Below are 23,967 nucleotides of genomic sequence, written 5' to 3' on the forward strand. Positions count from 1 at the left end.
AATTATCCCTTCATTTACTAGGCTGAGGCTCTGCTTTATAATTGAGCTTGTAAGCAAGTTCTCCAGTAGCTAGTGCCAGGTTGACTTGTACTGAATGAAGTTTGAGCCTCCTATACTAGCTGGTTGTTGGGTACCAATTGCTGGATGCTTTGGTATATTTTATTGAAATTGGGTAAATTTCAAGACTGAGTCCAAGCTAGATTCGCTATGCTATATGAGGAATGATAATATCTCTTTTACCTTTCAGAGGCAATACTTATAAACATCTCTTTAAGAGGAAAATATTACATTGAAGGATCCTCTGTCACCATGGCCTGTGAAGCTTCTGGGAAACCATTGCCGGATGTAGCATGGATCAGAAATGGAGTGCTGGAAAGTTCAGGGAGGAAAGCTACGTTTTTAAAGTTCGATAATATAAACAGAAGGGATGCAGGACAATACACATGTCGAGCCAATAACTCAGTGGAAGTCACTTCTGTTGACACATCAATTGTAGTTCAGTGTAAGTATATTTTAACCTTAATTTTCTAAGAGAAAGCTGACAATTGGTAAAAGTTATGTCATCTGAGAAATTACAGTTTTCTTTACTAATGGCTGAGATCAGCTGACAGGTGCGAAAATCGGCTGAAACTAAACCTTTCAGATCGAAAAGTCTGTAATCTGATTGGTCTCTTTTAGTTTACATTACGTGCAAACTACCTCGTTGTTTGCAACTTTACGTTGACAATAATTAAGTTTGGCGTCCTTTTTCGTGTTAATTGTTGTTAAAGTAATTATAATGACGTTAGAAACGCGTAGGTGTTGTTTGGTAAAAGCATTCTAATCCAAGCCTTTATTACTTGATAGTTTTGTCTCAGGTCGTTTAAATGTAAAAAAAATTATGCATGTTGATTATTCTTAACTCGCCAGTAAAGAATTATCATTGCTATTGGAAGATAATGGAAAGCAGTTTTCCCTTGTCCTGCTTCATGATGACACTAGTTTCAAATCCCGAGAAAAAGATGGTGTTTAGAACTAATATTTTCAAACTTTGATCCGTTTGACAGCTAAGACTCCCAGAGGAAAGCAAGTTGCTTTCTGAAAAATTTCACCGTGTTTGTGAACACTTTCAATTTTCGCATTCTTGAAACCAAAAATTAGTTTAACTTTAAGATCTAACCTTACATATGATATAAATTTCATTCGATCTTATAACGAACCCCATTCGTAAGAACGAAACTCATGTAACAGGTTACGTTGTCATTCTTTGTGATTATCATGATGGAAGAACGCCAAGTCCGTCTCTGTGAACTTCACTGTATTTATGTGCTCTTTTAGTTGCAATATACCACTACATCTTAGCTTTCATTCTACTTAAGTTTCTTGTGGTTCAATAAACATTGACGAAAAGCATTTGGCGAAAATTACTTGACGAAAATCACCTTGGTTTCGTTTTGCGTAAACTGATGATAATCTTCGTGATAATAACATATTATATTTCATTAAACGGGTAGCGTTCCATAATTGAGTGGCTACACATAACCTAAGAGTTTTACGCAAATCATAATCTTTGTCATTTCTGCATGTTTTGTTTAATTTAACAGCTTTAGCGTGGGAAACGAAGTTTCTAAATGATATCCCACTGTTTAACTAAATCAATATTGTAGAAAATTCTTCGTGATACAAAGATCTGATTGGTCACTGACTTTCATCTGATTTGGTGGCTCCTTAAAGAGCCATTTTGAGCGACCTACAAGGCAATGTCAACAGAGAATTAGGTGGAGCAGGGCGCGGTGGCTGCCGTTTGTATATTTTGTTTCAGCACCTCGAGCCTCCACCACAGTTTGATCAACTTTTTGCAAAACATGATCCATGTATTTTGCTCGCTTCTTCGGCGTGACCTTCCTCTCCCAGAACTTCTTTATACAATTTACAAGCTCCTGCTTGTTGTTAGGTTTTACCTTTGACTCGAAGTAGAACTTGAGTTCACGCCACAAGGTTTCATGGGTTTAAGGTCAGGATTCTTCAGGGGGATTACGCCACCAATTGAACTTTTTTCCTAAAAGAGAGCTTGCGCTCGCCCACACGTGGGTGACATTAGAAGTATTTTTTTTTTTGTAAATATATATTTACAATTTGAAACAAACAGTTTTCAAGAATTGTGTCTGAAATTTCTATTTGTTACGAACTTAATTTTTTGGTCCAATTTTTAGATCAGAGTGGAATAAAAAATAGCAATACTTCGGCTGTTGATACACTATAACCATATCTAAAACCATACTATTCTACCACAAGCACAGATATCCATTTCTGGTTTAAAAATAATTTCAAATTTTTAACAGTTTTGGATTAGCTAGAGGAGTTTGGTTGACAGAAGAAAAGAACGATTTAGAAAGCTGAAACCATATTTAAATATCGCGTTCAAAATATGTTTTAAGAACTTGATAACATTTCTGGTTCTTCTCGTCCTGGTTTATTTTCATTGACTTTCAACATCTAATTATGATGCCAGTCAGCAGAAATTATAAATATGATATAAATACAGTGTGGCAAAATATCCTGAATTGTGTCCGGGAAATTGCCTTCTTTTCAACGCAGTAGAATTGCCATAAAGGTATCCAGGAATTTGTGATGAATTCCTACATTCATTTAGTTTCCCCAAGGTTTTTCATTCAAACAAGTAGTTTACATACTATTGCCAGTGCAAATTTAAAACACTTATCATATTTAGCCTATTTCAGACTCTCAGGAAGTAAAACGAGCCCCGGTAGTATGAACACCACCTGACCAAAATCTCCCTGGTTATCCGTTTTGGTTTTTCGCTCTGCTGCTGCTAAAGCACTTTGCAACAGCAAACTTGAGGAAGCTTGGATTGTTGACAAAAAATTGAATTCTTTGTTTGTTTGCATTTTTGGTGGTGGAGTCAAGCCAAAAATCCGTGATGATTTTCAAGATGCTCCTCTACCTGGAAGCATATAGCCTATGAGGCCCTTGACTTAAGGTTTCTCTTAAATTGATCAAGGGAGGCTGTGTTCCTCAGGAATTTCTTAGATAAATATATCATCCTGGTACCAATTGAGGAAAATAAGGAATGTCTTAGATTCAAATTGGGTTTCCGCTTTTTTGCGAGATGAGATCCTCACACGTGCAGCGTCTAGGGCACTGTTGCACCCGTCTTCTGGCTCAAAATTAAGGATTTTCATCAAAAAATGTTCATGAGCGGCAACATTTTTATGTCCGTTAAAATATAAAGCTGGGCTTCGCAAATTACTAATTTTTATTAACAGAGGATTTAAAATAGCTATTCCAGTAACAACATAGTTGGTGCTATTTTTCTTGCTGCAGAAATGCCATTGTTTTTCAGTGTGCAATGTGTAAGTTAAAGTATTTTGCTTAAAGTCAGAATTCTAACTATAGGTAAATGACTTGCTACAATTTTCCATCACAAAAGCGTTATATTTTCTACCCAAGGCACTCCATGGACTGGTACAAGATTAAAACCCCCTCCTGTTGCATTATCATGAACCTTCTAGACTTTCATAAGAGGTTATGATTTACAACCAGGCGAAATGTATGAGCGATGAAATAAACTGAAATTGAGATTTTGATTTGATTTAAACTTTTAGACAAACCTGAAGGTGTGAGGCTCACCACTAATGCTGCACAAAACACCGTCACTGAAGGAGACACTGTCACGTTCATATGCATAGTTATGGCTGCTGTGCCTCAAGTGTCAATTTACAAGTTCTATTTCAATGGCAGCCTCCTAAGCAATAACAGAAACAGTGAGTTTATTCTCAATAACGTCAATCGATCTCAGCACTATGGGGAGTACAAATGTGTCCCACATAATGACGTTGGAGATGGAGCAAAAGCCACTGTGAGACTTAACATCGAGGGTGAGTAGGAACATCTTTGAGCATTTTTAAGTACTTTGGATTTATAATCCAAAACGGGAAAGATGTTTTATACCAGTTTACGTTGCGTCAATAAAACTTCCCACACAGTGAATCATTACAACCCCGAACAGGGAGGAATAGAGACCCTGGTGATGAGGTTGGCGTTTTGTGCTTGGTGATCAACACATGTGCTAGTTAGCAGTATTCTCAAGCAGATGAAGAATTTTGTTGATGTTCCTGATGTTTTGATCAGATTTTCGAGGGTAGGGAATGTTTTCTTTAGATGTAGTGTATGATGTCAGTATCAGTTGAACTGATATGTTATCGAAAGGAATTAAAATGTTGGTTTGCAAAAATGAGCCAAAATTAAAACAACCACAATGAACAACCTCGAGTTAAGAAATCACCAGTCAGTTATATGCTGCCTTCAATCCTAATAAGTCTGGGAAACTGCAAGTAGTGTTTGACTGCACAGCCCGATACAAAGGGACATCGCTCAATGATCAACCACTCAGTGGTCCAGCCTGCTTGGTGTCCTCTTAAGATTTCGTCAGAAACCACTATCTCTCTCCTCAGACATTGAAGTAATGGTTTATCCAAACGATGTTGATACCTTAAGGTTCCTTTGGTGGCCTGACGATGACTTATCTAAGGAGCCTGTTGAGTAAACCTTTTTTGTAGCACGCCTTCACCAAGTGGGGACAATTTTGGTGTTCGAAAGATAGCTCAAGACAATACAGGAGACTTTGACAATGAAGTGATCGACACAGTATTGAAGAACTTTTATGTGGATGACTGATTGAAATCGGTGCAATCAAATGAAGTCGCCTGTAAATTGAGAGAAGATTTGTGTGTCCTATTGTCAAGAGGTGGATTTGGATTGACTTAACGGTTGTGTAACAGGAGGGAAGACCTCAAATCCATTCCAACCTCAGATAGAGTTTCAACAATATTGTATTTGGATTTAAATTCTGGTGTACTCCTTATTGAAATAACCCTTGGTGTTCATTGTAACATGGATAGCGACATATTTATCTTCAAAGTACCAAAGAATAAGCCCTTCACACGAAGAGGGATTCTATCAGTGCCTAGCACCATTTATGATCCACTTGCTATAGTATCACCAATCACCTTACTAGCTAAAAAGGTCCTTCAAGATCTCTGCAAACAAGGACTCACCTAGGATGAAGAGATAGTGAGAGAGAAATATAAGTTTTGGAGACCATGAGTATCTGATCTACCTATGCTTTCAAGTGTTGCTTTGAGCAAAGAGACAAACGATTCTGCATGTCTGTGGCCAATCGCCTGGCAGTGAAAAATGATGGCTCAGAACCTTCCCAGTAGAACTTTGAGCCAACAAGCATCGACCTAGCTGAAGATGCCAGCCGAGGACTGCGGTAAAGGAGTTATTAAAGAGGAAAGTTTGGTTCAGGGGCCCTAAATTTTTGTGGGAAAGTGAAACATCATAGCCCACCCATCCAGTCTCATCAGTCAGCATTTTTGAGTAAGACCCAGCGGTCAGAGGTCAAGCTCGAACAAACCATGTTACTCTTACGGAGGACAAACAACCTCTGGACCTAGTGGTTCTGCAATATTCGTCATGGTTTAAGCTTAAGAAGGGAGTTGCTTAGCGTCTGAGATTTAAGAAGAATTTCTTAAAAGCAAGAGGTGCTTACAAGAGGACCCTGTTGATCCATTACCTTGTGGGAGGCTGTCAATAGACGGATTACGACATGCAGAGGCTCAAATAATCACTTACGTACAAAAATTAGTTTTCTCGCCAGTGGTTAAGGCCCTCCTAGACTTGAGCCCAGGAGAATCCGGGATGTGTAAATTAGAGATTTTCGGCTCATTTGGTTCCGTGTACAAATTGAGACCATTTCTGGACGGAGCTGGAATATTGAGAGTTGGTGGTCGGCTTCAAAATTCTTCATCGGATTACTAATCGAAACATCAATTGCTGTTACTTTCAGAGGACCATGTTACCAAGCTTCTCATTATGGATGTTCATCAGTCTGTGGGTCATCTAAGTCAAGAAAATGTCCAGATCAGTTTGAGACAAAAGTACTGGGTCTTCCAGGGACGGGCTGCTCTTTGAAGAGTACTCAGTAAACCCCCGTTTTCTAACGTTGGCATAGATTTCTTTGGTCCACTGTAGGTGAAACAAGGCAGAATACAGTTAAAAATGATGGTGTCTTTTCTCTTGCTTAACTATCCGTGTGACTGCCAACAAAGTCAAGTTTCAACACGCTAACGCTTTAAAATCTATTTTCATTACGGTTGATCTTGGTCGCTAAAGGAACAAATAATTACAAGTTATTACGATGTAGAAGGAATAGGAAAACGCAAAACAACAGAGGAAATACAATCGGACAAGGGAAGACACTTACAACGTTGTATGACTTGTAAGCACGAAGAACGGAAAAGCTTAAAACGATCGCAGTGAAGGAATCACTGATACTCCAATGTTAAATTTTTTGAAAAACTTTTTATGAATGAGATAAAACAAAGCAGAATTATGCGAAAAAATCTAACAGAATACAATCGCGGTGAATGAGAGGAATGCGGAAACAGTAAGAAAAATGTGCGTGTAAAAGCACAAAAGTGTAATTAGGGACGTAAAAAGAAAGAAATCATTAAGTGAGAATGCCGCAGTAAGAATCCGAGCTATCCACCTTGAAGTGACCGAGTCTCTCGAAACAGACTCGTTTATTTGCGCTCTTGGCAGATTCATCAGTAGAAGAGGGACGCCAAAGATGATGAGAGGTAACAATGGTATGAACATGAGTAGCGGAGAGAGAGAAATCCGTGAAGCCCTAAACAACTGGAATCAGTAGAAGATAGAAGTTTTCCTACACCAAATAAATATCAAGTGGAAGGTTAATTTCCCTGGGGTATGACACATGGGAGGAGTCTGGGAAAGCATGATTCATTTAGTGAGAAAGATAAGAGTCCTTTTCAGGCAACAAGTGGTTCTGGTGAGGCACTGCAAACGTTGATGGCAGAAGTTGAGGGAATTCTTAATGGTCGACCATTGACTATTAACAATGGCATACAGTCCTACTGATTCGGAATCTGACTACGATCCATTTGTTACTTCGATTGCATTTAAATTTGCCGCCAGGAGTCTTCGTTAAGAATAATTTGTAATGCCAACGTCGCTGGAAGCAGGTTCAATTCCTTGCTGACGTATTCAATACCAGTATTCTACGTATTATGCCGGCAGGTTCAATACCTAGATGGCAGAAATGGATCAGACCACGCCATAGTTTTGTTGTTGGTGACTTGGTTTTAATTCCTGATGAAAGGGTTCACCACAGTCAGTGGCCTTTGGGTCGCGTTGTCGGAGTTCACCCAGGAAGAGGCAGATTTATCCGATCTGTCAAGGTTGCTACAAAGTCCTCTACATTCACAAGGCCAATGTCAAAGCTTTGTTTCCTCAAACAAGAGATCCTACTCCTGGAGAAGGGCTCTATTTAATCTACCTGACTATCTTGCTGTTCATTGAAAGTGAAAAAAGCCTTTGAATTTGTGCACCAGATGTACGTGAACTTTGAACACTAGCGGACTAACTTAAGGGACTCTTATGTTAATTATTACTTGAATTCTAGTCGCCCAATACTTAAAGTAAACTTAAGGGGCTGGAATGTAGCAGCTAGAATTTGCATTTCTGTCTATTGTCAAGCAATTGCGAAAAGATTTTGTATTGTTTTTCTTTCAATTGAAATACTATTTTGATGTTCTGTTTCGATTCAATTAAGCCCGCGTTTTTGCATGAGGTTGTGTAAGAATTACGTAGTGTTGGTAGCATTTTATTTCTCGTTTTCGTTGCATACTCCTCATCACTAGTTGATTTCTAATAAGTCAGTCGTTTCGTTAGTTTTTGCTAGCGTCGTGTTACTTTTGTTCAAGAGTTTTACCACCAGACCTGGTTATGCCAAGTTCGTTTTTATTTGATATAGCTCTGTCGTTAGTCTTGTTGTTATATTTGTATGAATTATTTATTTTCAGTCGAATCACATGTACACAACTACACATCAACATATCTCTACATCTAAATATTCGTCTATCAAGCGAACAGATTAGCTGTGCATTCATTTTGTGGCGAACCTGGTGCTACAATACCTTTCCCATTTTACTTGGAGATGCCCTTTTTTCGATATTAGAAGAAACCATTAGGCTTCATCTTAAAATTAAGTAGAATTAATTATTATAAGATATCATATTAGCATATTAACACTTGACACTTTGTCACTTAACCTTTTATTTCAAAGTTGGCCCCGTCCATTGACATCTGTGTTCTATTGAGTTTAACACTGAAAGGTCAGTTCTTGTTATGGACCTCTCTGTAGTTCTTTGACATTTCGAATGGTTTTTAGTGATAGTGTTGACAATGATAATAATTATAATGATGATAAGAGTTATAAAATTATCGATGATAATAATGTTGGTGACAATGATATTAATAATAATAACAGTTTTAGGAAGTATAGTCCTTCACACCCAGAACCTCCTTTTTATTTTTTCTCCTTTTGAGGTGTGCATCAAAATTTCGAAGTCATCACAGGCTTAAACTATAGGTTTACAGGAAATCTACATGTGCATGTGTTTTCAACATATGAAACTGGTATTATGACTACTTCAAAAGACTTTACTACATGCCATATAAGTACAGGCAAAAAAGTTTGCTTAGCTTTTTCATAAGTACGCATTTCTTTTTCTAAGAACCTTGTTTATCCAGCCTGTGCTGAACATTATTAACATTAACATTACTAACATTATTAAATCTCCTAGTATCAGTTAATATTCTTGTAATTAAAATAATTACATCAAATCTTGCAGATGTATGGCAGATTATTTTTTCTCTGAACCTCCTAACATTTTACCATTTGAAGGGACTGTTATTGGCTATAAAAGTATAGTCAAATTAAAGGTTTTTGCACAACCTATGCATCGAGTTTTTGTTATAAAATATTGTATCCTTCTCAAAACTAGTTTATCAGAATAAGAATGAGTTACCGGGAACAAGTATGGCTTTCATGATGATAGTTTCCAGATTTGGAAAAAAGTCACTGCCTACTAAAATCCTCAGTTCCTTTGCCTTGCTAGCCCAACCTCATCAAAACATTGCCAACAGGAGTGATTAGCAAATTATTGATACAGACAAGAAAGCCAATTCCCACATACATCCTCCTCAATCCTGTTAGCTCACTATGGTCATGGCATTTCAAACATGGTGTATATGCCACAAGTTTTCCATTTCCCTGACTAATTACTTTGTAGTAGTGTTTATATGTTGAGGAAATGGTTGGGTTGAAATATAATACAAAGACTTGCCAGTAGATAGTTTTATTACAGTTTTTATTCTGTGTAACGTAGGGCTGGAAAATAAACTAATAAGAGCTCCGCTTTTAGGCTTGGCTAAATCTATATATTATTAATAATAATAATAGCAGTTTTAGGAAGTATAGTCCTTCATACCCAGAACCTCCGTGAAAAAAAAATTTAAGCTAACTTATTATTATTATTGTCATGTGGTTTGAGGTTGGTATGATGATTAAATAAAATTTAAAATTGCTTTTCGATCAATTTAAGTCTTATTTTTTTTCCTCAGTTCAAACAGTTTCAAGTACAGTTGCCACTTCATCCCAAACAACTCCCGCAGGTAACTGTTTATTTAAAGGCGTTTTTTTTTACCACCATGTAAAACTATGTCATCATAACAGCTTGTTCTTTGGTGTTACGAAATCAGTTTGACTAAAAGACAAAGAGAGAATTAAGTCACTAAAAGTCTGGAACTTAGCGAAGGACTGTAGACTCACAAACAGTCACAACACATGCTGCTAAATCTATATCAAAATTGTAAAAATTTTTTTGCAAAGTTGTTACTATTCCGTAGTTACCTTTCATCTAATACAAACTTATACTTGTGAATCTTGTCAGGTGTCATGCAGCGACGCAAAAGATCTTTATGTAGTAGGCTGTACCTTCTGCAATTGAAGGAGTAAGAATAAGCATAATTACAAATGTATAAAAGCATTCTTTTTATTTCTCTAAAGAACCCTTCCAGGTGTAGTTTAATGAATATTTTGGGGCATATTATGCTGGATATCTTCAAACACAAATAACTTAGTTCATGTGGCGCTGCAAAACTATTTTTCAAAGGGGGTGGGGGGGGCAATGCACCATGGTTTTTGTTCCAGAAAGTATAATTCAATCCCTCTGTGGGCCTACTTACACATGTTTCAAGTTTCTGTATCAAATATTAAAACATTGTGAACAAGGCTAATCGTAACATGTTCATGCTATTACGTGCATCAAAACATGAGTTTACTCTCGAGCTTAGTAGCATACTGTCAGAACGATCTCTGCTGGGATTATTGAACGATGTTCAAGCTGAACTATTGGTAGATGGAACCACTTCTCAGCAGTTTTTGTGATCCAAGGCTCTTCATGTTTTTTGTAAATGTAAAAGGACACGGCTTTTCTTTAGCTTCAGAAAGCACAGAAGTTTACCTGACAGCGACAATACAGGGGAACTGTAGCAGACGTTCAGAAGTTGCTGCGAAATTTCCAGAAATGGTTAGATAATCTACTCGATCCATATACCGGAGTGTATAGAATACTGTCATAAGATTTATCATCATAATTAAAAGGGAATCTTAATCAATCTGCTCTTGAACGAAATCTCAATATTTCTGTTTAAAAAATAACATTCTGAACGATCTTCAACTATGAAACAAGTATTCGAATTTACATTTTTTCTTCAAATGTCTTTCTAGGCTTGTCAAATTGCCTTTAAGTTTGGCTGCTTATCCGCCAACACCGTGAACACCAGGTAAGGTGCAGTTTGTCTCGACACTGAAACAACAAACGCTAACGCAATCTGTGTTTTGGGGCAGGGAGGAGCTTTATCTCAGTTTGGCGTATTTTAGCTTTAAACTGGTGTCTCTGCTCTGAAAAAGTCTTCTTTAATGCAAAATAATCTTCATTTGAGGTACATTTTATTTAATGTACAGCAACAGATTGACACAGAATGACATGAATTAATTTTATTGACCTTGGTTTATTAAGTTAGATCTCAATGTATTTAACACTTAAAAGTCACCAAAGTACAAATAGAATGCTGAATAGAGCACCGTGCCGTAAAGAGCACGATGCATAGATTATGATTGATTATGCAATTGAAGCTGTGTGCTTACTCAATTTTTGTCACGCAGGGTACGCCTTCGTCGAATTGCTCTCGCTGTAAACGCTGTCCTTTCGGTAACGTACTTTCTTTGGCGCTGGATTCTTTCGAATCTTTAGGCTACTCATTACATAAAAAGTCAAAACAGACCACAAGACGCCTATATCCCCAAGTGAAACGTCGCGTAAATTGAGTATTGCGGGTCTCCTAATTCGTAACTTGTTTAACTGTTACCAAAGTAACGTTATTTTAATTAAAGTGGCGACAATTTTTTTTCACGTAACAAAGACAACAACAAGGTCCTATAATGAAAATGTTATTTATTGTAACAACTGGCTTTGTATTGTAATCGTAATAAGCTTTCATGGGAGGGATGTAGTTCTATCCTTCAAAGTTGATAAATGTTTGAAAAGGTGAGGAATGTAAAAGCGGATGAAGAGACTACTTGCAAACCTGAATGAACTCTTCCCACGATTTCGTTTTGTTTAGTACCGACTGTATAATCAGTCATAACTTATGCGTCTTGCTCTTTTCGGCTCGGTGTTCGATTCGGCATTTTACATCCTTCTCCCATTACCTAGGTGTGGCAGTGTTGTTCTCGACTTCATGATGAGGTTCAATCGAAGTGTAGTCGTCAGCAATGTTTTGACTGTCCTGTTGGATGCTGCAAGGCAAGACAAATTCGGAGGTTTTAAAGTCGATCCAGAATCAATTAAACAAGTTTTTATACCCACAGACGGCTCGGAAAGCACAACTAAAGGTACATTTTACAAAGAAATATTATTGTTAAATGTTCACACATATTCGTCCGAAGATGGACTTTTTCTAATTGCATTCCGTATCTGTTTAATTAAACGACTGAATTCTGTGAGTCACATATTTCCAAGTTTTATTTTTGTCGCTGTTGTTGTTTTATTCAATCGAACAAAATCTTTTTTTTTTAATTATTATAGAGAGTGTGGCGCCTTGCTTTTCCTTAGTACCTTGCCAATTAGAGTTAATGGTTTTCGTTTATGAGCGTAAGCTATGTAGTAAGAGCAGTGTATTGACCACGATCACTGTAAATGTTGTTTGAATGTTACTTGAATGTTACCTGATCAAGCTTTGTAAACTGAATCATTTTAGGTCCCGAGGAATGTAACTGCCCATCTAACAACGTCTCGTTAGCCATAAATGGGGTTCTTGCCTTCATAATCGTTCTCCTAATTATTTACATAATCTGGCTACATAAGAAAGGTAGGTATAAAATTCGTAATCTATGATAGAGGGTTTGGCTGCAAGATTCATTTTTAAGCAAAAGCAAATCTTGACCCACATCCACATCATTTGTCTTTTTTTTCCTTTCGTTCTTTTTCAGGCGCTGTAGGGAAACAGAGGTAAGAATTTACTGGCACTTGGATTGTGTCGATGTATTGTTCCAGATATGGTATCATCGTATAACAAACTTCCACTTAAACTGATGATTCTTTGCTCAAAATAAATATTTTTATGCTTTCTCAATTGTAGGACTTATGAAGATGAAAGAGGTGTTTCCTACGTAAGTTACAGCTAAGACATTGAGGTCATGTTAGTGTGGCCAGCAATTATGTCATCTCACTTTACCTCTACTCTCTAGAAGGAAATAAACGCTTGTAACAAATAGGAAAGAAAAAAGGTGTAGTTCTACTAAAAAGGCATAATGCATTAATGACAGGTACAATGAAATAATGACTCGGGAAGAAGTTTGACTCGATAGGATCTTTGTCCTGGGATCATGTCCTTTACCAAGCTGTTCCATCGATTTTCCTTCGGTTGTCCCTGGTTCAACTGCGTGGTTTCACTTCATAGATTTCACTTCATAGATCGCAAACTGGTCTGCACCCGGTTGATATTTGTTTTGTAAATAATTTTTTTTTCACGCCGTTTTGGCCGTCTCTTTATCTTGATGACTTATTTTCAAAGCGTTAGTCCAGGAGCTTAGTACAGCAAGAGTTTTTTTTTCGTGTGTGCATTTGTCAAAAAATTGCACTACCAATCGACGATCTTCATGTTGCGGTTTGTAGCTTCAACGAATATACTATGAACCTCGATCACTGCATTGGACATGATAGTTTCAATGGCAGAGAACAAAGTGTTAGTAATAATAAATATTAGTAATATTTAAGGACAAGAGATTATAAACTATTAATAATCTCTTGTTATGAAATAATATAAACGCTTGTCTGATGAAAACGGGTAAACTGATTTTTATAAAAATGTAGGAAATTTTATTGGGATTAATAACAGATTTGTATATGAATACCTTAACGGTATGTTGGTTTAATAGAATGAAACAGGATTAGAAGATAGCGAACCAAGTCTACCCGATTCAGCAAAACTCACCCAGCCTCCTGCGGAATACATGGATCTCATAGAAGTCAACAAACATGATAGAAAAGCACAAAGTACCGCTTCAGGTGCTGATTACGTGCCTCTTCATCCGTTAACACGCTGCTGGGAAGTTCCAAGACACCACGTGACCATAGAAAAAATTATTGGTAAAGGTGCTTTTGGTCAGGTTGCCAAGGGAACAGCAGTAGGACTTCAAGGGAGTCCTGAAACGACCACAGTGGCTATTAAGATGCTTAAAAGTGAGTTCTTGAACTGTAATTTGAATGACAGTCTTGGCCTACAGTCATATACTGTTACCGGGTTACGTAACTTTTGGCTATTTGTCATTCGATAACTTATGTCGCTATTCGACATTTTGCATATTATTCCCGTTAACCAAATTTTACTCCTTGTTTTTAACGCTCCAGCGAACGCTACTGAATCGGACAAGAGAGATTTGATGAAAGAACTTGACACAATGAAGCAGCTGAAACCACATCCTTATGTCATTCAACTTCTGGGATGCGTTACAGAATCTGGTGAGCTTTGATTATGAGGTCCAATTTTGCTGTACACATTTTGCATCTGATTTACTCTGTAACGCTTTCTCGTCATTGATAATCAGCTTCAATGGAAATTTGTCACTGTACAAGCCATTCTGTTGTATGAGCAGAATCGTTTTTTCTAAGGGAATATTTGGCCTGTATCTTCTTATGAGACCGTTACAAAGTTTTTCAGCTTTTTTTCGTAAAACTACATCTTGTTTTCGTGCGATTTCTTCAAAAGTATTGAACCTGACTGTGCTATTTATTTATTTTACTTATTGCTAATTTTTTTAGAGGAAGAAATATCTAAATGAAACTGTTTAATTTCTTCAGAACAGCTGCTGGTTTTGATTGAATATGTGCCTTTTGGGGATCTGCTGGGTTACCTGAGAAAGAGCCGTGGATTAAAAGACACTTACTTCAAAGACCCGGATATCAAACCACAAACAAATCTGACGTCACAGCAGCTGATGAAGTTTGCGTGGCAAATTGCTGATGGAATGAGTTATTTGTCCTCAAAATCTGTAAGTTAATTACAAAGGCACCAAAGAAGAACAATTTTAAAACCTTCTTGTAAGGTGTATCGTCATGTGAAGCTATGTCTTGCATAGAATAATATGTCTTCACAAGATCACGCCCGGGATATGCAAACGTATTCTTACCGTCTCGTTGAGGCTGTTTCCGGGAACCCTACCAGTTTTGACGTCATCACCAAAGTTATATTTCAGTGTGCGAATGGCGATATTTGTGCATCGCTGCAAGTGCACCTCATCGAAATTAAATATCTGGGTTTTTCTCGTGTAGGAAAAGGCAGAGATGTGAATGAATAGGATCTTTTATTCAGCCTAAACTGAGTGTACAACGAATATCCATTTTAGTGACAAGAAAGAAAAGGAATTAAAACTTGAAATTCAAAAATTCGTCTTTGGTTGCTAAACTGCTACATTACAGAATCCTATTTCGAATAAAATCTTAAGATAAGCTTTCTATGAAATAATTAGGTATTGCAGAAATGAAGTAGTTTGCTTCCCTTTGGAAGATGGAGCAGTAACTATAATAATTTTAATTTTCTGCCATCTGGAAGAAAGAGAAATACACACACCATATTATGTCGCTGGATATTTCTATATTCCTATCTGAATCATTTCATTTCAGTTCTTTTTCTTCTGAAATCGCTAATTTTTGCTCTCGTATCAATGCTTTCTTAGATCATTCACCGAGACCTTGCGGCTCGTAATGTGTTGGTTGGACAAAAGGAAACTTGTAAAGTGACAGACTTCGGAATGGCCAGAGATGTGCAGCAGGAAAATATTTATGAACGAAAGACTAAGGTAATCAAGAAAGAGGGGAGGTGGGGGCGGTACCACATATCGTTCAGTTCAATTATCTTTCACAATCATTGTTGTGATAAAGCTGATATACTCCTGATTTCGATGACAAAATCCTTGGATGGGACCATAATGAAAACAGCCATTTGTATGCGAGTATAATTTTAAATATCACTGTCTTTGACCGGTCGCTTCCTATAATTTTTTAGCTGTTTCAAAAAGTGATATTTGAAATCTTTAGGGCCGTCTTCCAGTGAAGTGGACAGCTTATGAGGCCTTGATGTATGGTAAATATACCACCAAAAGTGATGTGTAAGTATACCCGATTATTACCCGTAGCAATTTTCCAACAAGTTTTACCAATAGAATAAGAGGAAGGGTAAGTTTTGGGCTCGGTAATGAAATAGAGAAAGATGTTTTTGATCCTCTCACCAGCGTTGGACAATGAAAATATTCTTCACTTCCCATGAGGAATCGAATCTCAGACCATCGGATTCCGCGCTCCGATGCTCATACCACTGAGCCACAGAGACTCTACGACTCTATTCTCTTGCATACTGCAAGGATCAGCAATGTCGATAGAGTCATGTTTGTAAATAAAAATAAGAGAGAGAATCGGAGCGCGGAATCCGAAGGTCTGAGGTTCAATTCCTCGTGGGGACTCAAAATTTTTCCTTCGACCCACAATCGTGACAAGACGAAAAACATCTTTCTCTAAGTTTTATCAGTTTCAATCAGGACATGAATTCTATGCTTTGTCAAAGAATACATATATTTTAGTTGTCGTATAAAATGTTTATGTCTTCAGTCACCCAATATATATTTGTTTGATTTGTCTTTCTGCAGATGGAGTTATGGAGTTTTGCTGTTCGAGATTTTTACCATAGGTAACATCGAATGGAAATTTATAAGGCCCTGTCTATGTTTTTTGCTATATACCATGTTCAATTAAGCAATGTAAGGTGTTCACTTAGACAAACGTAAAGAGCTTCAAACTACATCAAATGACATGGGTGGTGTTTCAGTGAAGGTCGTTTTTTCGTCACATTTATATTTCGATGGTCTTATGGTTCTTCCAGGTGGTTCACCTTACCCACGAATGGATGGAAGAAAAATTGCAAACTTACTTCAGGAAGGATACAGGATGCCTAAACCACAACACGTCGATGAGGAATTGTAAGTGTTTTTTCAATTCGTTCTCTCTCATCCTACAAGGAAACGTTCTTTAAATCTCTAACAGATCATTTGAACAATACCAGGTATCAGATTATGATGAAGTGCTGGAAGAATGACCCAGATGCAAGACCAACTTTTACTGAATTGAAAAATCAGCTTAAGGACATGGAAACCCAACACAAGGTGAGAATTTTCTTCAACATGAAAGTTTCTTTTCACGTTAGACCGACTAACTTAGGCTTAGCTAATTAGGGTTTTAAACTTAATAGCGTTTAGCTTAGATAGCGTACTTTTTACGAAGTTGGGATTGCATCTTCTTGTTATGTCACTGAAGCTAGCACTCCACGAAAAACAAGGAGGAAGGGAACTAGAATGTCCTTGCGACAATTGACTCATTATGGTTATTTAAAAGATGGTAGGATTATTGCAAAATTGTATTGAGACGCACAAAGAGCAGCAAACGATACCGTAAAACACTTTCTTGAATTTGTTTTGGTGTGAAAAGCTGACCACTTGGGAGGATAAACGCTTTTAACGTAAGAGGAACACTTTTTTAATGATGCCAATTATTATATTATTCTTTTCTGCAGAAGCTGATCAACATGACAATGTACGACAAGCAGTTGTATGCAAACGTCGAGGATTTAATGGTGTAGTTAGATAGATTTCCGCGGTATATGACCGGCTAATAGTTTGAACACTTTGCCACAACAAGTTTCAGGGCTGAATCATCTTTTCTTCACACGCTTACTTGGTAGAAAAAGCCATTTTGTGTTAAGCAATTAGGCTGGAACGTTATAACTCAATTGATTTTATATTCTTAAACGCTGTAACGCTTTTATCAGTTTACCGATAAAGTATACTCTCATTTTCTCTTTTACATGTTTAGCACTTACACGCATGCTCGACACAAGCGTTGGATTTCAGTTTATTTTCTGAATCAATTCTGAAAGGCAGGATAGTGCGGAAAATATCCAATTAACTAGATTGATGAGATCTCGTTCTGTGTGCCGTAGTTGTCTGCAGTTTTAGTAAATTGCTAAAAAATTGTTTTGCCGCAAAACCCGCTTGGTTTTAGGAAAGCTATCCGGCGCATAAACTGCTTTCCCTAAGACCGCATCTACCTGCGATACTAACTCGAAATACTTTTACACTGAAAGTATTATTAATTAAAAATTAGCCTTATCCTAATAAAAATTATAATTGGCACATTACTTGTGCAATCGTCTTAGCTTTGAGAGATGAATTTGCTGAAAATTGTATATAAAATTTTGAAGACTTTTGCCCAGAGGGAAATGACTATTTCCTAACTTTTCTACGGGAAACGAAATGTAGAGAAATTGTGAAATACATGGTATGGTAAGACCACAAGAAGCTAAATTTTAAGATCTGATTTATGCAGGTAAATAACTTTATCTCCTAGGATTTGTCGCCACAATCAGGAGCATGTCGCGAAAGTGTGATAATATTTTAACACCTACCATTAAAATGCACAGGTTTTACCCCTGGAGATGTTTATTAAATCATTAGTGCTCTCTCGAGTAGCCTGGAGAGGATAAAAAAATAAAATAATAAGAACGGGTGCTGACCATACAATTTTGGAACAGTCAACAAAAGTTAGTGCTCTGGGAATTATTAGTAGTTATCGTCACGTAAACTGCTGAAAGAGGAAATAAATGGATTTATAACGGGACATACAGTGCACATTGCTATTACTGGCGTCCAGAGTATTGTCTTTGAAAAAACCACTTAACTTTTCACGTACAATTCCTGCAAATGCAAAGTGTAATTATAGTAAATGATGTGATGATAGCAGCTGATTGAAAAAAACGGGCCAGGGGTGGGTTGGGTCGCGTACTGTTTTGTTGGTACCATCGCGCAGTTCATTTATTTCGTTCTGTTTTACTAAATGAACGCCTAGAACCGGTTAATGAATCGAAGTCCCCGCATTTTTCTTAATTCAGTGGTCTTGCCTAAGAAATGGACGTAAGCCGTAATCAAAGAACCTTTGTCTTTCGTACAATTACTGTATATACTTATTATAATATGTGCACTATATTTAGCAGTTGTTCCATGAGCCCGCGCCTGATATGAACTGGCTATACCAATCTCGTATCCAACAAGTCAGAAACAGGAAATTATGAAAAAATTTACTGCACGACTTGACCAATGAGCTTGTACAGATGAAATGTTACCTCTAGATTCCTGTCGGTTCATTCTGTCAATTAGATTTTAAAAATTGACCCCATGGCCATCAGAAAACCTGTGTAACCAAAGAAAGTAAAAGGGAGAGGTCGAATTCCACGTGTTTAAAAAAATATGTGGATCAAGAATTTGATCGAACCCAAACCCAAACTCAAACCCAAACTCAGAGGCTTCACGAAGCAGAAAAAAATTTTTAGGTTAATATGTAGTTCAGATTGACGCTGGAATAAAATATGATTTGTTAAAAGCTTCTTAATAGACACTCTGGTCTTTTTGCTTTATCGTTATGTAAATGAAATGGGTGTATTGAAGAAAACATTCAAGGAAAGATGACACCCGAGCCATGGGGTAAAAAATGCGGGGTAGAAAAGTTAATTGCTTTTAATAAAGCAAAATGGAACCCAGCTACGCCAATTGTTTCGTAGGTTTTATCGAACACCGATTTTTCAGTCAATACAACGGCTCCAAACCTGAAATCTACGGTCGCTACATCGACGACTGTATCAGCGCCACCTCCTCTACCAGAGATGAGCTGACTCAATTAATAACCGTTATCAATTCATTTCGGATGGCTTTGAAATATACCTGGGAAATTTTCGACACTTCTCTGGCTTTTCTAGACATCAAAATTTCAATTAAAGTCAGAAACAAGAGCGAATAGAGTTACTGAGTTATTAAATTTTTTCACCTTTTAGTAATCCGTTTTAACGCTCATTTTTTCTTCAAATTAAAGCCACCTGAGGTTAATATCATTTCTGATCGTCAAAACGGCAAAACTTGAATCACACAAGCAACGGTTAAGTTAGGTCCGAAGCTGCATGAAAATTAAACGCAAGTAGTTTATTCAGCTGTACACAAAATACATTAATCTACGATCGAAGAAATGTTTAAGGGTACGACATACAATACTTACTACACAAGCATTCAGGTGGCTTTGAGTTCCAACTTATAGGCAAGCGAAACATTTTGTGAACAAGTTGATTTAGTGTATTGTTTAACTGGAACAGAGTAAAGCTTGTGATGGAGGATAGCTTTCGTTTCAATATCCTGACCTCAATTTCACGCTTCGAGTGTACGAATTAAGAGTTATATTCCTACTGAGACAAACATTTGGTTAAATTGGTAAAACGTTATACCCTAATGTTCAAATGTTTTTCTGCGTGGTACCACAGCATTCAAAGAAGTATTGTTGCTGAAATGTAGAGAAATGCATTCTGATGTTTGGGAAGCCATTGATGATCAGCTTCTGCCCCCGCAAGAAATCGATAAAGAAGTCAAACAAAAGTATCCTTTTATTGATATTGGATGGATTGGATGAGTAACCATCCAGTAAATTGTCGATTTTTTCCGAATTAATTGAAGAAAGATTACTCCCCAGATGCCACATAGTTGCAACAGGAAGACAAGAAGCTGGGAAAGAGGTGAGCAAATCCTGTGATACGCTGCTTTAGATCGGAGGATTCGCTGAAGACCATGTGGGAGGATTTGTCACCAAGTACTTTAAAAAAAGGCACGATTTAGCTCAACTGTACTTGGATATGGTTGAATGTGTCTTGAGAAAATGTAAAAAAAGAAGGGACTATTAGAAACGGAAGAAGAACTGACAGATCTTTACAAACCGCAATTGAATCGCTTCGGGTTAGTAGCGTTGAATGGTTTACTCAACGACAAATTGGATTTGAATGAAAGTGAATTGGGAAACCATGCAAAAGACTTGACTGAATTTGGATTTCTTGCATAAAAGTTTTCAAGAATTCTTTGCAGCATTCTTCGAACAAGTCTCCGATCCAAGGTATTTTGTTAAACTTGAAGAGGTACTTTTGTTTTCGTGCGGAATTTTAGCCACGAAATGCGGTGAACAAGTCGTGGCTCTTGTACAGAGTTTAACAAATGAAGTCAACGAAAATGAAGGCAGTGGTTAAAAGTGGTATTGGAGGCCATTAACGAATGTGAAGGACAAAAGAGTGATTTTCAATCACGGTTAGCAAATTCTTTTGGAACTTGTTTGAATCTGACTGATTTGAATTTGTATTACAATGAAATGAGTGAAGCCGGCGCTACGTCTATTGCTGAGGCAATCAAAGTCAACAGGACGCTAACCAATTTAAATTTGTGTAGCAGTGGTATCAACAAGACGCTAACCAATTTGGATTTGTCTGACAATGGGATGAGTGAAGCCGGCGCTACATCTATTGCTGAAGCAATCAAAATCAACAAGACGCTAACCAATTTGAATTTTTGTAGCAATGATATAAGTGATGCTGGAACTACATCTATTGCTGAGGCAATCAAAGTCGACTAGACTGCTAACCAATTTGAATTTATAGAGGTGATCACATGAGTTCGAGTTCAATTTGGAATAAATAAGCACGAGTAAATTTTTTCAAAGACAAACGAATTTGAGTTATGTGAAGAGTTTTAGAGACCAGACACTTAATTTATCACCGGGGGAGGGACGATTTGTCTTCGGTTTTTTTTTGAGGGAGGGGGGGATGGGGAATGGGATTTACATGGTTTTCAGTAAGGAGGCTGATCAGTTGTCGCTAACAGGGTTTTAAAGGGGACTATAGAAAACTGACCGCCGATTGACTGTCAATGAGGAATCATAAGTATATTATGAGGGAAGCAGGTAAATTAAGTCGTGACACAACCAAAATCCTCCAGCCCCCCCATAGGCGATAAAAAATGACCGGCGCCTTACAACATGAAGCTAGTCTTTCTGAGTGTTTGACTCAGGGTTCAATTCAGATTTTATATTCACTATTTGAGCTTGCACAGATAAATTTCAAGTTATAGGAATAAGGTCAATAATTCTTTAGTAGAGCTTTACGAAGTATTTATTTTGAAAACTTTATGCTTTTCCTTTGTAGGCGTCAGCTTAAAAATATATTTGAGAGCATTAATTTAAAATCAGTCGCAGAGTTCCTTTCTTTAATCCCCGCAGGACCATCCGACTCTCTGTCCATGTGTTGATTGCGTACAATATTCTGATCAGGTCCATCTAGGTCAGTCCTTCTCGCCTAGCTAGTCTTTGGACGGGTTGATGATGGAGACGTCAAAGGAACAGACCTAAAGGCTTGGTTTACAGTTTAACTTTGCTGATCAGACTCCAACAATTAGTAATCAGAAGGAGGGAGGTTTTGATTGGGATTAAGTGGCAACTACGAGCGTCGAAGTTGAGAGTTTCTGGCCGTGTTTTTAAGGGGACAGATTCCGGCCTTTAAAAATTTTAAAAACGTAAGAAGACTAACGCATCACTCGTCAGTAGTTTTGGCAATAAAATGCTATTAGAAATCTGCCGTGCGTGCCTCGTTAAGATGCGTGACCTGTAGTGAGAGGTGGTATGAAGTGAATCACGCGTCACTCGTCTCCAGCTTTGGGGGAAATAAGGTTGCTTATTGTTCATGTGAACGTTAAAAGAAGCCGTTGCAATTTTTTGAACGATGTTTCTTCCTGAGGCCGAGAAACGCATTGCAAAGTTAGTTTTATTGCGTGATGGTGTTACTCGATTTTAGGTGTTATATTTCATTTCAGAATGGTCTTATCTGCGCATGTCATGAACGACTCCCTTCTCTGAGTCTGTTAGAATACCTAACTTTTATGACTTTCTTCGTTCTCCCGACGGAAGATCAGAAACAAGGAAACGAATCGGTTTAAACTCACATTGCTGTGCATGACAAGAGTTGACGCGAAGAAAGAGCAGGTACAGACAAAATAGTAAAGTTATTCACTCCGTAACTTTAACTTAAACTTCAATAACCCGTTGTTGACTTAAGGTATTTCACTCGCGTAAATGCGTATGATTACGTATAATTTTAACACAAGCCTTCGGAAATAAGCGTATGGTGAAGATTTAACTGATACATAAGCTGCTTTTTTTCTTAATAAAGAAACCACAACTTTTAGTTTGCAAGACATGTTTCGACATTCTTATGTCATCTTCAGTTGTAAATGCGATTTTAACGGTTGTACATTTGAATTTATATGAAATTACGTTACAAATTACGTATTGTTTACGTACGATATGAATATTAAATACGAAAAAACGTGACTAAGCACGTGCTAGATGGGGAAAGAAGGAGAAAAGAAAAATAATGATAATCATAAGAAAAATTATCATGATAACAGAATCAAAAGGAAAGAGACAGCTCTAGATTCTCTTTTCAGGTCGATTGCGTATCCTCTACACGTACCCCGGGTGTAATTATTTCGTTTAAAGCGCCATTCTGAGAGGTACAGTAAGTAGATTCATGAATTATGAATTGATGCGCACTAAAAGGTCTTAATTCTTGTCACTTATTTGGTTGATTGTAAGGAGAAATTTGGTCTTGGTCACTCATGGGAGTTAAAGGAATAAATATAGCACCTTAAATGGAATTTTTGTGACTGTCAATATCTCTCACATTTGATAAATATTTATGTTATGTTTTTCTTTTTCAGAAATTATTACATGTCCATTATTTTCTGACTGCTCATATTGTGATTTTTTGAAGGCAGGAAATCTTAACAGGGTAGGTGTATATGTTATTTTTTTCCATTTTTCCCTCTTTAATATAGGACATATATGTAAGGATTTTTTGTGTCTTATTCTCATGGGAATGAAAAATGTTTATGTTATTATGGGCTATTCTCTTTTTTTCGTGAATATCAGTTTGCTTTGAATATGAAACATAATGTTAAAGTAGCAAGATAGGCCAATAATTAAATTTGCATCAATCTTTAACCAGTGGTTCGATCCTTTGAATTTACACTCAGGAGTATAAATTGAATGTTGTCATCCTTCAATAGTGTTTGACACCATGTCTCATTATGTGGCACCTTGCAGCTGAAATGCATCTAATGGTTAGAAAGTTGCTTTGGTTGTTACAGGTGTAATGACCAGTATAGGATGCAACTGCTTGCTCTTATGCAAGGTTCTGTATTTGTGACCATCCATACAATTTTTGGGAAAAAGGTGATAGCAAGCTTAAACTCACAACATGCTTCTACTTGAAAACATCCATGTTTATAATTATCAACTTCTTGATTAGCAAAAACAAGTTGGAACATTTGGCTGTGAATGAGTTGCATTAGGATTTAAAGCAGACACTTCAATTACTTTTTTTTCATGTGGAGGTTACTTTTGATGATGTTTGTAGCACATTGAAGCACAAAATATAATTCAGTGCTGGATGAATTGTGACAATTACATGTAAACAATCCATTATGTTCAAGACATTCATAAATCACAGTTATATACAGCCAAAATGTTTGTGTAAAAGTATATTTCATTCGATGGCCAGAGGAATTTTTAGGGG

At 37.1% G+C, this 23,967-nt stretch overlaps 1 protein-coding gene and 1 long non-coding RNA gene across 2 annotated transcripts in view; both read left to right on the top strand.

Annotated features, from left to right (window-relative positions):
* The window catches only part of LOC149043784 (uncharacterized), a 33,157-nt gene extending 16,888 nt beyond the window's left edge, over positions 1-16,269 (top strand). Inside the window, exons 4-17 of the mRNA XM_089210789.1 lie at positions 248-502; positions 3,606-3,878; positions 9,493-9,543; positions 10,372-10,460; positions 10,661-10,716; positions 11,649-11,827; positions 12,193-12,303; positions 12,425-12,443; positions 12,574-12,604; positions 13,373-13,676; positions 13,845-13,955; positions 14,295-14,485; positions 15,170-15,292; positions 15,531-16,269. Coding sequence (XP_089066915.1) covers positions 248-502; positions 3,606-3,878; positions 9,493-9,543; positions 10,372-10,460; positions 10,661-10,716; positions 11,649-11,827; positions 12,193-12,303; positions 12,425-12,443; positions 12,574-12,604; positions 13,373-13,676; positions 13,845-13,955; positions 14,295-14,485; positions 15,170-15,292; positions 15,531-15,605 — 1,868 coding nt within the window. The 3' untranslated portion in view covers positions 15,606-16,269. The remainder of the gene's footprint in view (positions 1-247; positions 503-3,605; positions 3,879-9,492; positions 9,544-10,371; positions 10,461-10,660; positions 10,717-11,648; positions 11,828-12,192; positions 12,304-12,424; positions 12,444-12,573; positions 12,605-13,372; positions 13,677-13,844; positions 13,956-14,294; positions 14,486-15,169; positions 15,293-15,530) is intronic.
* A 5,948-nt stretch (positions 16,270-22,217) lies between these two features.
* LOC149043787 (uncharacterized) lies at positions 22,218-23,635 on the top strand. Its single transcript, XR_016187990.1, has 3 exons — positions 22,218-22,373; positions 22,838-22,903; positions 23,111-23,635. It is a non-coding gene; the product is annotated as an uncharacterized LOC149043787 (long non-coding RNA).
* The last annotated feature ends 332 nt before the right edge of the window (positions 23,636-23,967 follow it).

The sequence above is a fragment of the Pocillopora damicornis genome, chromosome 6 (assembly GCF_964200805.1).
Source record: "Pocillopora damicornis chromosome 6, jaPocDami1.2, whole genome shotgun sequence".
NCBI lineage: Eukaryota > Metazoa > Cnidaria > Anthozoa > Scleractinia > Pocilloporidae > Pocillopora > Pocillopora damicornis.